The 17,689-nt window shown below is 50.4% G+C and overlaps 1 protein-coding gene and 1 long non-coding RNA gene across 2 annotated transcripts; one reads left to right on the forward strand and one right to left on the reverse strand.

Moving 5' to 3' along the window:
* Positions 1-3,079: 3,079 nt before the first annotated feature.
* Positions 3,080-11,445, reverse strand: LOC147820667 (uncharacterized). Its single transcript, XR_015448344.1, has 2 exons — positions 9,717-11,445; positions 3,080-3,407 (listed from the first exon to the last, which is right to left on the reverse strand). It is a non-coding gene; the product is annotated as an uncharacterized LOC147820667 (long non-coding RNA).
* Positions 4,876-9,506, forward strand: LOC147820668 (uncharacterized). Its single transcript, XM_087203850.1, has 2 exons — positions 4,876-6,003; positions 7,067-9,506. Exons 1-2 carry the CDS (start codon positions 5,793-5,795, stop codon positions 7,180-7,182), a joined length of 327 nt encoding a protein of 108 aa, XP_087059976.1. The 5' UTR covers positions 4,876-5,792; the 3' UTR covers positions 7,183-9,506.
* Positions 11,446-17,689: the final 6,244 nt, after the last annotated feature.

Here is a 17,689-nt window from a genome sequence, read left to right on the forward strand (position 1 = left end):
CTTGCAGTTCTTTGGGAAAATTTTCTTTTTAGGTCCTTTAACAATTTTTAAAATTGGTGTATTTTTCTTTTGATTATTAAGTTGTATTAGTTCCTTTCTTATTTTTCATCTTAGACTCCTAGGAGATAAATGTATCGCAAACATTCTACCTTTTTATTTTGTTAACTTTATGTTTGTTGTTGTTGTTGTGTGTGTGTCTGTGTAGTATGGTATAGGGTGTTGAACTCAGGGCCTTTACACTGCAATATCCCCAGCCCTTTTTATTTGGAGACAGTGTCTACATAATTCACGAAGTTGCCCAGGCTGGGTGTGACACTGTGATGTTCCTGCCTTAGCTTCCCAGAGTGCTGAGATAGCAGGTCACCATGCCAGGCATACATCATAATACCAGGGTTGTTGACTATTTGTCTTGATGTGCAGAAACTCTTCAGTTTTGTGGAATATCACTTATTTGTTTTAATTTAATTTAATTTAGTTTTGTATGTGCTTTTGGAGTCATATCCAGTGTCAAGGAATTTTCTACCTAATCTCCCTCATTCCTATTATTTTAAAGCTATTTCCCTTTCAGTTCTTATGCTTAAGCCTTTAATCCATTTTAGTTGACTTTAGTGTGTGGAATAAGAAAAAGGTCCAATTGCTTTTGTTTGCATGTAGATACTTAGTTGTCCCTGCAGCACACACCGAAGAGACTGACTGTACTTTTCCTAGTGTGCATTTTGGTGCCTTTGACAAAATCTCATTAACTACATATGCATTGGTTTCTATCTGGACTCCCTGTTCTGTTCCTATTTCTATGGTATCTCTAATCTGTTTTGAGTGTCTCATGTTGCAGTATAATACTATTTTGATTGCTTTCACTGTATGATATACTTTGAAATCAGGTTCAGTGATGCCTTTAGCTTTACTTTTCTTTCAGAAGACGGGAAGCTATTGGTAGTCTTTTGAGGTCCCATATGGATTTTAGGATTTTTTTTTCTATTTCTAGGAAAATGTCATTGATATTTTAATAGGAATGCCATTGATTTTGCTGGTTGCTTTAAATAGCATGGACATTTTACCAATATTAATTCTTCTAATCCAATGTCATGGTGCATCTTTCCTTCTATTTGTGTCTTTCATTCATTTCATGGCACAGATAAATTTGCTTTAGTTAAATACATTTGATTGTTTATTCCTAAATACTTCATTGTTGGAGGTGCTATTATAAATTTATTTATAGTCTTCATTCTTTGTATAGTTTAATTGTATAAAGAAGCAATTGACTTTGAAATGTGGATTTTTCTGTCCTGCAACTTGACTGAATTTGTTAATTAGGTCTAACTTTTTTTTTTTTTTTTGGTACTGGGGATCAAACTCAGGACCTTGCACTTGCTAGGCAGGCATGGTGCCACTGAGCTAAATCCCCAGCCCAGTTCTAAGAATGTTTTAGTGGAGTCTTTAGGGTGTTCTATATGTAAGACCATGTCACCTGGACACAGAGACAACTTTTACTGCTTCCTTTCTGATTTGGATGCCTTTGATTTCTTTCTCATGACTAATTCCTCTAGGTAGGACTTCCAGTACTGTATGGAATAGAAGTTGCAAGGTGGGCCTCCTAGTCTTGTTCCTGACTTTAGAAGAAAAGATTTCAGCTTTTCACCCATGGAGCATAATGTTGTGGGCTTGTCGTACATGATCTTTACCCTGTTGAGGTCCCTTCTTTCTATATCTAGAGTTTGGATAATTTTATCATGAAAGGATGTGGAGGTTTTTCAAATGTTTTCTCCCAAATCTACTGAGATAGTAGGAAGTTTGTCCTTCATTCTGTGAATGTGGTTTATCACATTGAATCATTTGTGGACATTAAAGCATTCTTGCATCTCTGAGATTAGTCTCGATTGTGGTGTTTAGTCCTTTGAATGTGCCATTGTACTTGGTTCACTGGTATTTCTCTGAGCGTTTTTCTGTCTAAGTTTACCAGGGATATTGGACTCTAAGTCCATCTTCCTTCCTCCCCAATTCCCTCTCTCCATCTTTCCCTCCCTCCCTTTCTTTTGTCTGGCTCTGGGATCATGATGATTTTTGTCTTCTTAAAATGAGTTTGGAAGTAGATCCTTCTTTTTAATTTTCTGGAAGAGCCGAAGAAGGATTGGTGATTATTCTTTATTAAATATTTGATAGAATTCACTGGGAATCCATCTTGTCCTGTTTTGTTTTACTTTTTGAGCAGTTTTGATTATTGACTCAATGTCTTTATTCTTCTTTTTTTTGTACTGGGGATCGAACTTGGGACATTGTGCTTGCGAAGCAGGAGACAGCACTACTGAATGTCTTTATTCTTTATTGATCTGTCCATGTGTTCTATTTCCTTGTGATTCAGCGTGGGTCAGTATCACCAAAGGATGTACCCTGTACCCATTGGGAGTCACTTCCCGTTTGTTACCAATCTGAAATTCCTAGCTTAGTAAGCACTCATCTTTTTCTGTATATTGCTATTGATGTATTCTAGAGATTTCTTTTTCTTTTTTCTTTTCTTATTTATTTATTTATTTTTGAGACAGGGTCTTGCTATGGAGTTCAGTCTGGCTTTGAACTCACTATGTACCCCAGGCTGGCCTTGAACTTGCAGCAATCCTCCTGTCTCAGCCTCCTGAGTACTAGGATTACAGGCATGCACCACTGTGCCCAGCTAGAGAGATTTCAAATATATGCAACCCTACAAAATAAATTTTCTGTGAGTACCTTTGTTCATTTGCATACTATTTTAAGGCTCAGTGTTGGGAGTAGTGGTCACTGCTGGAGGAACCTGAGGTGGTTTGAAGCTGTCCTCTAATTTCAGGTTTCATACCCTGACCTTCCAACAGCTTTCAGGAGCACCAGATATCCTGGAAATTCCATATGTAGTGACCCACCTTAAACCGTGAGATTTATGGATGCAGATGTTCCATCAGCCCTGTCATGGGTGTGAAAAGTTGGACACTATCCAGTGTTCAACAGCAGATGCTACTGAGTTGTAGGATACAAAACTGTGGAAAATGTTCTGGAATTGGGCAGAGGTGAAGGTTGTACAAATGTGCTTAATACCACTGAAACAATCATGTTAAAACAAATGAAACCTTACTTTTTATTTAAAATGAACTTGTGCCATAATATTTAAAAGGATTATAGGCGTAAGGGTGAAAATGAGATTGGAAAGAAACACAAGGAGAAGGGAGGGAAGGGCAAGTGTTTGGCAGGACCTGGCCCCAGGTGGATTTCAGGAGCTGACACCTGCTATGGAGCCAGCAGCAGCCAACCACAGCCCCAGCTCTGGAGCTCATGAAGATGGGGTTCCTGGCTATTTCTCCCTTTGGTCTTGGAGCTGCTGAGGGCACTGGAGGTGGAGCTGGCACAAGCTCTGCAGGTGGGACTTGAGCTTAGACCGGCACCTGAAACAGCAGAGGAGAAATGATCGTCAATGGTTCATGTTCCTTCCAGGGCCAAAAACTTTGCAGTGTCTGTCAGAGATAGTTCTGGGCATAAATCCACCCCAAGAAGGCTTCCCCACTCTGCCTCAACCACTGACTGCTGCATGCCTCAGTGCTCCAGGGCAACTCCAGCACCTGGAATATTTCTCTGTGTAAAAGGCCTCTTCCGCTCCCCCACAGGCTCACAGTGCTCAGTCCCCACCTTTGGGCTCTGCCTCAGTGGGCTCAGGGTGGTCCAGCTCAGCAAGGTTAGGTTGGGCTGAGTGTCCCACCTTGATCAGCAGCACCTACCAGGACCCAAGGAGGTGGCTCTGGCCCTGGGTAAGACAGGTGTGTGCAGCAGAGGGAGAGGCCTGACCTCCCTCCCAATCTGCCTGCTCAGGGCACTCCGTGGAGCTGGTCACCAGCCTGTGCAGGAGGCAAGTGTTGGCACTGTAAGAAGTGGGTAGTCCCCTCTTCTCCCTCTTCCACTTCTTCCCCCTTTCCTTCTATGGGTTCCCACTCCACCTACCTCTTCTGGCCTGATAATCTAGTCACTTGCTGACTTGCTCCTGAGCACCCCTGCCACCATTCTCTTTAATGTTTCCTTCCCCCAGTCCCAGTGTATGCTCTGTACCTCCTTCTTCTTCCTGCAACCCTGGCACGAGCACTGTAGGTCAAATCTGACTCAGTTTGCCATAGCCTCCATAACTGAGTAAATTTCAGGCACACTTGTTACTTGTTATCAGGTTGTTTCACACTATGGTTAAATGTGATGAGTTTTGTTGGGGTCCTTGAAAGTGCACACAGCCCTTCTTGCCGACCATGGACTTCTCTGAAGAATTCTTATGCAGCCTGCATGGACTATAGACACTACTCCCATCTGTGTGGTGCACTGGGTCCTGAATTTGCCTCATGTTGTGAGTGTAGAGTTTAAAAAGTTGGAAATTTCCAAAGTGTAAGCTAATGGCATATGGAATTAAGGAACTTTTTTGCTGAATTATTCTTTTTTAAAATTTTATTTTATTAGTACATGTTTGTAGTACATGAAGTTTACATACATTTTAGGGAGTAGGTACATGGACATAACACATCTTGATTCTTTTTTATTTCCGTTCTCACCCACCTCCCTCCCTCTATTGTCTTTCCTCATTTTCATTATTATTGTTATTATTTTTGTTAATGTTTACAGTCAGTGTGGGTATTTACAAAGTTTGCCCTCAGTGTGGCTTTTTGGTACAGATACATGACAGATCTTTTAGTCCGCCCCCACCACAACCGCATGCCTTTGATCTCTTGGACTCCTTCCCATTTGTCAAAGCTCTGTCTTCTTGTTTCCTTCTATCAGTCCTTTATTACAACTTCACCTTACTCAAATGGAAGATATCAGACGGTATTCAAACTTGTGTTTCTGATTTATTTCACTTAACATTACATTTTCCAAGAAATCTTATAGAAAGTAGTTCTCCAAGTCAGAATCACTTGAGGTGCCTGCAAAACATTGTAGATTGGTGGGCCCCACCTTCAGAGTTTGTTGTTGTTGTTTGTTTGTTTGTTTTGGTACTGGCAGTGGAACTCGGGACCTTCTGCTTGTGAGGTAAGCAGCGGAACCACTGAGGTGGATCCCTGGCCCCCTTCAGAGCTTTGAATACGGTCAAACCAAGTAGACCTAGAGGTGTAGCTCAGTGGTACAGTTCTTCCCTAGGCAATGTGAGGTCCTGGGTTCCTTTCCCAGTGCCGCCAAAAGAAAGAAACAACAAAAGAAAAACAAAATAGCCTTGGTAGGTAGGAGAATGTGCAGTTTTATCAAGTTCCTACATGATGCTGAAGCTACTGGTCCCAGTACCTCACTTTGAAATAATTGTTTTTCAATATTTGGAATTTAACCCAGGGCCTCTGCACCGAGCTACATCCCCAGCCTATGTGTGTATGTACAGAGAGAGAGAGGGAGAAAGAGAGAGAGACACCTTGTGTCCAAATGTATATATACGTGTACACATAAATGTATATATATAGATATATCTATATATCTATCTATATATACACACAGCCTCTATACATGCATATGTATGTAGATGTATCGGGAGACAGGGTGATACGCAATCACTGAGTTGCCCCAGCTGAGCTGAAGTTGAGATCCTCCTGCCTCAGCTTCCCAAAGCACTGAGATTACAGGAGTGACCCACCGTTTCCACACTTGAAGAACGCTGGTGGGGAATGCCAAGAAGGGGGGGGGCGGTCCAGGTCTTTCGTGGAAACGCTCCTCCATCATCCAGGAGTGGAAGACGAGTCCTTGAGGAGACAGAGGAAGCAGCGAGAAAGGCCAGAGCACCTGCTGCTGGCCGATGGAGGTGACGCCCAGCAAAGATGCAGACTCCTGGACCACAACTCCCAGGGCTCCTGGCGCCGACTCGCGCGCGCCCCCCTGCGCCTGCGTGCGCCCCGAGCGCGCTAGGTGGGGAGCCGTCCGTCGGTGGGAGCACGGGACCTTTTGCCCAGCGTCTCGGAGCTGAGAGCCGCGGTGGCTGCGGGCGGCTGCGACGTGGGCGGAAACGGAGGGGGGAGCTGAGCCTGGCGGGTGAGTAGGAGCCGCACGGGGCGCCAGGTTCTCTGCGCCTCAGCGGCGTCGTCTCCTAGGCCGGGCGTGCGAGCGAGCGCGGGAGTCCGGGTGCAGGGAGGCGGGACGCCCCTCTGGGAAGACGCGCCGCGGTCGCCCCCGCTGTTGCCCAGCTGCTCCTTAGCGCCCCGGGTCCTGTCCCCGGTGTGCGGGAGAGATATCCTGCCCCGCCTGGCCCGGCCCTCGAGCCGAGAGGTCTGTGCCGCAGGTGGCCTCGGCAGGCGGCCGCCCCCTCCTCTCGGGCCCCCGCGGGCGGGGTTGGCGCAGGAGCCCGAGAGCCGGGGCCAGGCGCCGGCCGGGGGCTGTGGCCGGGCGCGGGGCGGGGGTCAGTCGGGCTTCCGCCGCCGCCGCCGCGGTGGGCAGGCGCGTGGGCGCACCGCCCGGGCTCCTGGGCCCGGGGAGCCTTCCGCACCCTCCTTGGTGCCGCCCGCGGGGCGCTGTGCGGTGTCAGGGACCGACAAGCCCTTGGCCATCGTCGCGTCCTGGGAGCTCGGTGACCGGGAAGGGCGCGGTGCCACAGCCGCGGTCCACCCGTGAGCCCCTTCGGGGTGTTTGCGGGTGTCCCGCTGATGCGGAGCCTGTCGTGAGGGCAACAGCCACAACCCCCTTTCCCAAGTGCCTTTCCAACAAAAGTAGTTGTCCATGCGTATTCCCTTGGTAAAAAGCGAGTTTGGCTCTGAGTGTCTTCTTTTGATTTTGTGGGGGCTCCATTTGACAGCACGCAAATTTAGAGGCCAGGCAGTGTGCGCGTTGCAATGGAACAGTGCTTGTTGAAGGTGCACTTCCTTGGCCTCTAGGGGCCGAATTACGTTGGACTGGCTGACGTGTTTATGCCATTAGTAACTGCCGTGGCTGAGGCCAGAGAGAAAGCGTTTTTGAGTCGAGTCACAGTGCAGCCCTTCAGAATGATTTTTGGTTTTGGAAGATTTGGTTACGCACTTTCGAACAGTGTGTCCTTTCGACGTTTAAGGTGGGGAAGGAGGGTGGGGCACAAATCTGTCAATCCTGTTGACTTCCTCTACAGAAAAGAGCTCGGCACGAGTAACTCCAGAAGCAAGCACGTTTCGTTTGGTAGATGAGAAGCAGAGCCTCTTCCACACCAAACTCGGACTCAGTTTTCATGGTCGTTTTTCCAGTTGATTGGTTTGACTCTACCAGGTAGATAATTTTATTGTTTGCTCGCAGCAGCATATCTCTGTCTCTCTCATGTTATCCTTATTTTTGCTTGTCCACTGGTCACCCTCTCTATGTTGTTGACTTTGAAGGTTAAGTAGGACATCTTCGTGTTGAGATTGGTTCTAGGAAAATACTTTCCTTTCTATACTCACTAAGTCCTGTATGTTCCATCGCGTCGAGTTTGTACTCATCCATAGTCCCTAACCGTTTTAAAGTGTTTATTTCTGCCAAATGCATTTGTACAGCTTGCATCGATATGACCATGTAGGTTTGCTTGTTAGAATTAACATAAGCGACTACATTGCTAGGTTGTGTTGTTCTTTCCTCTCTCTCTCAAATCCCGGGACACTTTCAAAGGCAGTTTTGGTTAGTTTGATAGTTTCCGTGTGCTACCTGATTGTTTAGAGCATTGGTATCCATATTTATGAGTGAGATTGTATAGTTCATTTTCCTCCCGTACTTTTGTGAGCTCCTCGTTAGAATTATGCTCTCCTTGGTGATTAAATCGGGAGACTTGTCATCATTTTGTGCGCTCTACAACAGAAGGATAATCTGCTTCTGGACGTTTGGCAGAACCTGACTGCAGACTGCCGGTGTTTTGTCTGGTTTCTGTCTTGCGGTGCCGAGGATTGAGTCCAGAGCCTAGGCCAAGTGAGGCAAGTTTTCTACCACCGAGTCGCACCCCCTGCCCTGCTGCTGCTTTTGGAAAGTTAACTGCCGTTTAGCTTTCTTCCATGACCATTGATGTTTTTCAGATTTTCGATCTCTTCAAAGTCAGTTTGGTACTTTTCATTGTCGTAGAAAGCCATTAGTGTCATTGAATTTCAACCTATGGTAGCACAATGCTTTGTATAGTTCGTTGGAGGAAAAGAAAGTCACGTATCTGTGATGTTACCTTTTTCCACACTAGTGTTTATTGGCCAGACGTGCTTAGCGATCGCTTATTTTATTAATCTTTTTGAAGAACCAGCTTTGGGAGTTCTTGGTGAGTGCTGCTGATTTTTATCCTTCTACATCAGTAATTTCTGTTCTTACTATTTATCTTTCTACTTCGTTTAAATTTACTTTGTTCAAGCTCTAGCCTTGTGAATCGAAAACTGGAATCATTTCTTTAACCAGTTGATCCTCCTCCTGAACCAGGCAAGGTCTTGGAATTCATTTTGTTGGCCTCACATGTTTCTTTCCCTCCAGTACCGGGGATTGAACTCAGGACCTTGCGCTTGCGAGGGAGGCAGCGGCACCACTGAGCTAATTCCCTGGCCCGAGTTGGTTTTGTTTGATCCTTGCTCCCTCAGATGTGACTCAAGGTCCTGCCGTGGTAGTTCTGCCTGGGGTCCATGTGTATAAGTGCAGAGACTGTCCTTCAGAATGGTGATCATAAAGCCCATTGGAGGAGAACCAGCTTGAGGGAAGTAGAGAGTCCTGGGGTGTTTTGTTTGTTGGTTGGTTGGTTCGTATTTGGTACCGGGCATCGAACTCGGGGTCTTGAGCTTGCAGGGCAAGCGACGGAGCCACTGAGCGAAATCCCCGGCCCTGGAGCATCCTGGGTTTTTTCATGACCTTGAGTTGTGGGTGTCTTGGACGCAGGCTAGAGATGTTGTTGGACATGGTATAGAGTGAGAGGACAGGTTTTGGCTGGGATGTAAATTCCTGGTTTTCCTGCAGTTTACCTAGGGGCACACAGGTATGTATGTATGTATGTATGTATGTAATAACAGTACTGCCATAGGACTCATAAGCTCCTTGGAGCGGGCAGGGGGAAGCTTAGTCAAGTTCTCCAAGTCAGAATCACTTGAGGTGCCTGCAAAACATTGTAGATTGGTGGGCCCCACCTTCAGAGTTTGTTGTTGTTGTTTGTTTGTTTGTTTTGGTACTGGCAGTGGAACTCGGGACCTTCTGCTTGTGAGGTAAGCAGCGGAACCACTGAGGTGGATCCCTGGCCCCCTTCAGAGCTTTGAATACGGTCAAACCAAGTAGACCTAGAGGTGTAGCTCAGTGGTACAGTTCTTCCCTAGGCAATGTGAGGTCCTGGGTTCCTTTCCCAGTGCCGCCAAAAGAAAGAAACAACAAAAGAAAAACAAAATAGCCTTGGTAGGTAGGAGAATGTGCAGTTTTATCAAGTTCCTACATGATGCTGAAGCTACTGGTCCCAGTACCTCACTTTGAAATAATTGTTTTTCAATATTTGGAATTTAACCCAGGGCCTCTGCACCGAGCTACATCCCCAGCCTATGTGTGTATGTACAGAGAGAGAGAGGGAGAAAGAGAGAGAGAGACACCTTGTGTCCAAATGTATATATACGTGTACACATAAATGTATATATATAGATATATCTATATATCTATCTATATATACACACAGCCTCTATACATGCATATGTATGTAGATGTATCAGGAGACAGGGTGTTACGCAGTCACTGAGTTGCCCCAGCTGAGCTGACGTTGAGATCCTCCTGCCTCAGCTTCCCAAAGTACTGAGATTACAGGAGTGACCCACCGTTTCCACACTTGAAGAACGCTGGTGGGAAATGCCAAGAAGGAGGGGGGGGGCGGTCCAGGTCTTTCGTGGAAACGCTCCTCCATCATCCAGGAGTGGAAGACGAGTCCTTGAGACAGAGGAAGCAGCGAGAAAGGCCGGAGCACCTGCTGCTGGCTGATGGAGGTGACGCCCAGCAAAGATGCAGACTCCTGGACCACAACTCCCAGGGCTCCTGGCGCCGACTCGTGCGCGCCCCCCTGCGCCTGCGTGTGCCCCTAGCGCGCTAGGCAGGGAGCCGTCCGTTTGTGGTGGGAGCACGGGACCTTTTGCCCAGTGTCTCGGAGCTGAGAGCCGCGGTGGCTGCGGGCGGCTGCGACTTGGGCGGAAACGGAGGGGGAGCTGAGCCTGGGGGGTGAGTAGGAGCCGCACGGGTGCCAGCTTCTTTGCGCCTGAGCGGTGTCGTCTCCTAGGTCGGTCGTGGAGTAGTGGCTCTAATGTTTCAGAGCCAGAATTTAGCAGGAGCCATGTGTCCTGCCAGGGAGGTCACTCATGGGACCCTCTTACAGCCCAGCTCCTGTTTCAGAGGTCGAGACTTCAATACCGCCACCTGTGTGCAGTGCAGGGGCTACTGGTGGGCTTTCATAGCTATAGTCCATGTGCCTCTGCCCTTGACCCTTGTTGGGCAGGAGACAACTGCTCCAGACTGACCCTCCTTCTCCTTCTCCACCTCCTACTCCTCTACCAGACATCGCTGGCCCTCCTCCTCCTCCTCTACCAGACATCGCTGGCCCTCCTCCTCCTCCTATTATCCCAGACATCAGTGACCCACCTCCTCCTCCACGTCCTTCTGTAACAGACATTGCTGGCCCTCTTCTTCCACCTGCTATTCCTCTACCAGACATTGCTGTCCCTCCTCCTCCTCCTACTCCTCCTCCTCTACCATACATTTCTGCCCCTCCTCCTGCTCCTATACCAGACATCGCTGGCCCTCCTCCTCCTCTTCTACCAGACATTGCTGACCCTCCTCCTCCTACAGCTCTTTCTCCTCCTCCAGCTTCTTATCCTCCTCTTCTACCAGACATTCAGGGCCCTGGTCCTCCACCTCATCTACCATACATTGCTGGCACTCCTCTTCCTTCTGTACTGGACATCTCTGTTCCTCCTCCTCCTCCTCCCCTTACTCCTCCTCATCGGTTTCTACCACATATCTGTGGCTCTCCTCCTCCTCTTCTACGAGACATCACTGACGTCCTCCTCCTTCTCCTGTACCACACATTTCTAGCCCTCTTCCTCCTCCTTTTGTACAAGACATCGCTGACCCTCCTGCTCCTCCTCTACGAGACATCGCAGGCATTCCTCCTCCTCCTCCTCCTCCTCCTCCTCCTCCTCCTCCTAATCCTCTACCATACAAGGCTGGCCCTCCTCCTCCTCCTCCTTCTCCTCCTCCTCCTCCTCTACCAGATATTGTTGGCCCTAGTTCTCCTCCTCTACCAAACATTGCTGGCCCTCCTCCTCTACCAAACATCTCTGGAACTCCTCCTCCTCCTCCTCCTCTTCCTCCTGCTCCTCCTCTAGCAGACAATGCTCAACCTCTTCCTCCTCTTCTACCAGACATCACTGACCATCCACCTCCTCATCCTCGTCCTCCTCCTTCTGTACCAGACATTTCTGGCTCTCTTCTTCCTCCTCCTACTCCTCTACCACACATTGCTGACCCTCCTCCTCCTCTACCAGACATCACTGTCCCACCACCCTCCTCCTCCTCCTCCTCCTCCCTCCTCCTCCTCCTCCTCCTCCTCCTAATCTTCTTCCTCTACCATACATTGCTGGCCCTCCTCCTGCTCCTGTACCAGACATCACTGGCACTCCTCCTCCTCTTCCTCCTCCTCCTCCTCTGTCAGACATGGCTGGCCCTCCTCCTCCTCTACCAGACATCACTGACCGTCCTCCTCCTCTACCAGACATTGCTTGCATTCCTCCTCCTTCTCCTCCTATTACTCTTCCCTCTCCTCCTCCTTCTCATCCTACTCCTCCTCTACAGGACATTGCTGGCCTTCCTGCTCCACCTCTTCCTTTTCGTACACCTCCTCTTCCTGCTCATCCTCCTCCTCCTCCTCCTTCTCTAGCAGACATGACTGGTCTTCTTCCTCCTCCTCCTCCTCATTCTCATCCTCCTCCTTCTCTAGGAGACATCGCTAGCTCTTCTCCTCCTCCTCCTCCTCTACCAGACATTGCTGCCTTTCCTTCTCCTCCTCCGCCTTCTCTACGAGATATAACAGGCCTTTGTCCTCCTCCTCCTCTACCAGACATCACTGGCCTTCCTACTCCTCCTCCTACTCCTTCTCTTCTACCAGTCATTGCTGGCTCTCCTCATCCTCTTTCTCCTCCTCCCCTTCCTCCCATACCAGACATTGCTTGCCCTCCACCTCCTCCTCCTCATCTACCAGAAATTGATGACCTTCTTCCTCCTCCTCTGCCCTACATCACTGACCCTTCTCCTGCTCTGGAAGACATCTCTTGCCCTCCTCCTACTCCTCTACCAGACATCGCTGGCCCTCCTCCTCCTTTTCTACCAGATATTGCTGACACTCCTCCCACTTCTCCAACTCCTCCTCCTCTACCATACATTGCTAGTACTGCTCCTCCTCTTCTACCAGACATTTCTGGCCCTCCACCTCCTCCTCTTCCTCTTCCTCCTCCTCCTGCACCACACATTGCTTTCCCTCCTCCTCCTATTCTGCTAGACATCACGGACCCTCCTACTCCTCCTACTCCTCCTCTTGTACCAGACATCACTGACCCTCCTCCTCCTCTACCAAACATCGCTGGCCCTCTACCTCTGCCAAACATTACTGATCCTATTCCTCCTCCTCTACCAGACATCGCTGGCACTCCACGTCCTCCTCCTTCTCATCCTCTTCCTCCTCTGCCAGACATTGCTGGCCCTCCTCCTCCTCTTCCTCTAAAATACCTTGCTGGCCCTCCTCCTCCTCTACCAGACATCACTGACCCTCCTCCTCCTCCTCTACCAAAGAACACTGGCCCTCCTCCTCCTCTTCTACCTCTAGCATACATTCCTGATCCTCTTCCTCCTCCTCTACCAGACATCGCTGGCCCTCTGCATCCTCCTCCTTCTCCTCCTCTTCCTCCTCTGCCAGACATTGCTGACACTCCTTCTCCTCTTCCTCTACAATACATTGCTGGCCATCCTCGTCCTCCACCAAACATCGCTGGCCCTCCTCCTCCTCTTCTACCAGACTTCAGTGACCCTCCTCCTCCTCCACCTCCTCCTGTACCAGACATTGCTAGCCCTCTTCCTCCTCCTCCTACTGCCCTATCAGAAATCACTGACCCTCATTCTCCTCTTCTAGCAGACATTGCTGGCCCTCCTTCTCCTCCTCTTCCTCCTCCTTCTCCTATACCACACATCTCTGGTCCTCCTCTTCCTCCACTTCTTCCCCCTCCTCCTCTACCAGACATTGCAGGTCCTCCTCCTGCTCTTCTACCAGGCATCACTGACCCTCCTCCTCTTCCTCCTCCTCCTCCACCTCCTCCTGTAGCAGAGATTGCTGGCCCTATTCCTGCTCCTCCTGCTCCTCTACCAGACATTGCTGACAAACCTCCTCCTCCTCTACCAGACCTCCCTGTCCCTCGTCCTCCTCCTCATCTACCGTATATTGCTGACCCTCCTCTTCCTCCTCTACCGGACATCGCTGGCCATCCTCTTCCTCCTCCTCCTTCTCTATCAGACATTGCTGTCCCACCTCCTCCTCTTGCAGACATCTCTGTCCCTCCTCCTCAACCTCCTCCTCCTATTTTCCTCCTCCCTAACCAGACATCACTGCCCCTCTGCCTCCTCGTTTATGAGACATTGCTGACCCTCCTTCTCCTCCTCCTCCTGCACTAGAGCTTGCTGTCCCTCTTCCTCCTCCTCGTACTCCTCTACCAGACATCACTAACCCTCCTCCGCCTCCCTCAGTGTCTGGTAGAGGAGGAGGAGAAGGAGGAGGAGGAGAAAGAGGGCCAGTGGTGTCTGGTAGAGAAGGAGGAGTAAGAGGAGGAGTAGAACAAGGAAAAAGAAGAGAGGCATGGATATCTTGTAGAGGAGTAGTAGGAGGAAGACAAGACGTCTAGCAATGTCTAGTAAAGAGGAGGAGGAGGAGGAAGAGGGTCAGCACTGTGTTGTAGAAGAGGAGGAGGAGGGCCAGTGATGTCTGGTGGAGGAGGAAGAGGAAGGGTCAGTGATGTCTGGTAGAGAAGTAGGAGGAGGAGGAAGAGGGCCAGCAATGTCTGGTAGAAGAGGAGGAGGAGGGTCAGTGATGTCCAGTAGAAGAGGAGGAAGAGGGCCAGCGATGTCTGGTAGAGGAGGAGGAGGGCCAGCGATGACTGTAAGAGGAGGAGAATGAGGAATAAGAGGAGTGCCTGTGATTTCTGGTAGAGGAGGAGGTGGGTCAATGATGTCTGGTAGAAGTGTAGAAGGAGGAGGAGTACGAGGAGGAGGAGGGCCAGACATGTCTGCTAAAGGAGGAGGAGGAGGAGGGCCAGCAATGTCTGGTAAAGGAGGAGGAGGAGGAGGCAGAGGGCCAGCCATGTCTGGTCGAGGAGCAGGAGGACGAGGCCCTCAATGTCTGGTAGAGGAGAAGGAGGAGGAGGGCCAGTGATGTCTGGTAGAGAAGTAGGAGGAAGAGGAGGAGAAGGAGGTGGAGGAGGAGAGTCATGGATGTCTGGTAGAGGATTAGGAGGAGGAGGAAGATGGCCAGCAATGTCTGGTACAGGAAGAGGAGGAGGAGGAGGAGGTGGAGCAGGGTTAGCGATGTCTGGTAGAAGAGGACAGGGAGGGCCAACGATGTCAGGTGGAGGAGCAGGAGGAGGAGGAGGAGAGCCAGAGATGTCTGGAAGAGGAAGAGGAGGGACACCTCCTGCTCCTCCGCTAAAAGACATCGCTGGCCCTCCTCCTCCTCTTCCTCCTGTACGAGACATTGCTGGCCCTCTTCCTCTTCCTCCTACTCCTCTAGCAAACATCACTGACACTCCTTCTCCACATTCACCAGAAATCGCTCACCCTCCGCCTCCTCCTTCTCCTCCTCCTCTTCCCCCTCTTTCTCTTCCTTCTCCTCCTCCTCTACCATACATCACTGTCCATCCTTCTCCTCCTTCTCTTCCTCCTCCTCCTCCTGTACCAGACATCGCTGGCACTCCTCCTCCTCTTGTACCACACATTGCTGACCCTCCTCCTCCTCTTCTACCAGACATCGCTGACCCTCCCTCTCCCCCTCCTCCTGTACCAGACATTGCTGGCCCTCTTCCTCCTCCTTCTGCTCCTGTACCAGACATCCCTGGCCCTCCTCCTCCTCTTTTACCAGACATTGCTGACCCTCCTCCTCCTCCTCTACCAGATATCGCTGACAGTCCTCCTCCTCCTCCTCCTGCACCAGATATGGCTGGCACTTTTCCTCCTCGTCCTACTCATCTAGCAGACATCGCTGGCCCTGCTCCTCCTCCTCCTCCTTCTCTACCAAACATTGCTGGCCTTTCTGCTCCACCAACTCCTTCTCCTACGCCTCCATCTCTTGCTCATCATCATCATGCTCCTCATTCTCTACCAGACATCTCTGGCCTTCCTCCTACTCTTCCTCCTCATCCTCTTCCTTCTCTACCAGACATCGCCAACCCTTCTCCTCCTCCTCCTCATCCTCTACCAGACATTGCTGGCTTTCCTCCTCCTCTTCCTCCTTCTCCTCCTCTGCCAGACATTGCTGGCCCTCCTCCTAATTCTCCTCTACCATACTTTGTGGGTCCTCCTCCTCCTCCTCCTCTACCCAACATTGCTGGCCTTCCTCGTCCTCATTCTCATCCTCCTCCTTCTCTACAAGACATCGCTGGCCCTCCTCTTCCTCTTCTACCAGGCATTGCTGGTCCTCCTCCTCCTCTATCAGACATTGATGGCCATCCACCTCCTCCTCCTCCTCCTCCTCCTTCACTACCAGACATCGCTGGCCTTCCTCCTCCTCCTTCTCTCCCAGACATCACTGGCCCTCTTGATCCTCCTCCTGCTACTCCTCCTCCTACTACTCTATGAGACATTCAGGGCACTTGTCCTCCTCCTCTGCCAGACATTGCTGGCCCTCCTCCTAGTCTACCAGAAATTCCTGCCCCCCTCCTACTCCTCTACCAGACTTTGCTGGCCTTGCTTCTCCTCCTCCTCCACCAGATGTTGCTGGCCATCCTCCTCCTCTTCCTGCTCTACCAGACATCATTGGCACTCCTCCTCCTCTACCAGACATTAAGGGCCCTCTTCCTCCTCCTCCTCTAACATACATAGCTGGCCCTCTTCCTCCTGTTCTTCCAGACATCGCTGGCCTTCCTCCTGCTCCTCCCCCTCCGCCCTCTCCTCATCTAACATACTTTGCTGGGCCTCCTCCTCCTTCACTGGGCATCTCTGGCCTTGTTCCTCCTCCTCCTCCTCCTCCTCCTCCTCCTCCTCCTCCTGCTCTCCTTCTATAACACACATCGCTAGCCCTCCTCTTCCTCTTCTACCAGACATCACTAACCCTCCCCCTCCTCCTCCTCCTGTACCAGACATTGCTGGCCCTCTTCCTCCTCCTTCTGCTTCTCTACCAGACACCCCTGGCCCTCCTCCTCCTCTTTTACCAGGCATTGCTGACCCTCCTCCTCCTCCTCTATGAGACATTGCTGACACTCCTCCTCCTCCACCTCCTCCTGCACCAGATATGGCTGGCACTTTTCCTCCTCATCCTACTCCTCTAGCAGACATCGCTGGCCCTGCTCCTCCTCCTCCTCCTTCTCTTCCTCTACCAGACATTGCTGGCCTTCCTGCTCCACCAACTCCTTCTCCTTCACCTCCTCCTGCTCATCATCATCATGCTCCTCCTCCTCATTCTCTACCAGACATCTCTGGCCTTCCTCCTACTCCTCCTCCTCATCCTCTTCCTTCTCTTCCAGACGTCGCTAGTCCTTCTCCTCCGCCTCCTCCTCCTCTACCAGACGTTGCTGGCCCACCTCCTCCTCTACCAGACATTGCTGGCTCTCCTCCAATTCCTCCTCCTCTACCAGACAATTCTGGCCTTCCAGCTCCTCATCCTCATCCTGTTCCTTTTCTACCAGACATCGCTGGCATTCCTCCTCCTCCTCCCCCTTGTTTTCCTCCTCTTTCTCTACCAGACATCACTGGCCCTCCTCCTCCTCCTCCTGCTACTAATCCTCCTCCTCTTCTACCAGATATTCAGGGCACTCATCCTCCTTCTCCTCTAACAGACACTGATGGCCTTCCTCCTCCTCTACCAGACATCTCTGGCCTTCCTCCTCATCCTCCTCCTCCTCCTCCTCCACCAGACTTCGCTGGCCCTCCTCCTCCTCTTCTACCAGACATCACTGACCCTGGTGCTCCTCCTCTTCCTCCTGTACTAGACATTGCTGGCCTTCTTCCTCCTCCTCCTACTCCTCTACCAGAACTCTCTGACCCTACTCCTCCTACTCTTACAGACATCTCTGGCCCTCTTCCTCCTCCTCCTCATCCTCTACCATACATTGCTGGCCTTCCACCTCCTCCTCTACCAGACATCCCTTGCCCTTTTCCTCCTTCTCTACCAGACATCGCTGGTCCTCCTCCTCTTCTACCAGACATTGCTGGCCCTGCTGCTCCTCCTCTTCCTCCTGTACTAGACATTGCTGGCCTTCTTCTTCCTCCTCCTACTCCTCTACCAGACCTCTCTGACCATACTCCTCCTACTCTTACAGACATCTCTGGCCCTCTTCCTCCTCCGCCTCCTCTACCATACATAGCTGGATTTCCACCTCCTCCTCTACCAGACATCCATTGCCCTCCTCCTCCTTCTCCTCTACCAGACATCGCTGGCCCTCCTCCTCCTCCTCTACAAGACATCACTGGCCCTCTTCGTCCTCCTCATGTTCCCATACCAGACATCACTGGCCCTCCTTTTCTGCTTCCTCCTCTTCATCTACCAAACATT

The sequence above is a fragment of the Heterocephalus glaber genome, unplaced genomic scaffold (assembly GCF_053883595.1).
Source record: "Heterocephalus glaber isolate CG9 unplaced genomic scaffold, H.glaber_assembly_v1.0 deba00001813, whole genome shotgun sequence".
In the NCBI taxonomy this organism is placed as follows: domain Eukaryota; kingdom Metazoa; phylum Chordata; class Mammalia; order Rodentia; family Bathyergidae; genus Heterocephalus; species Heterocephalus glaber.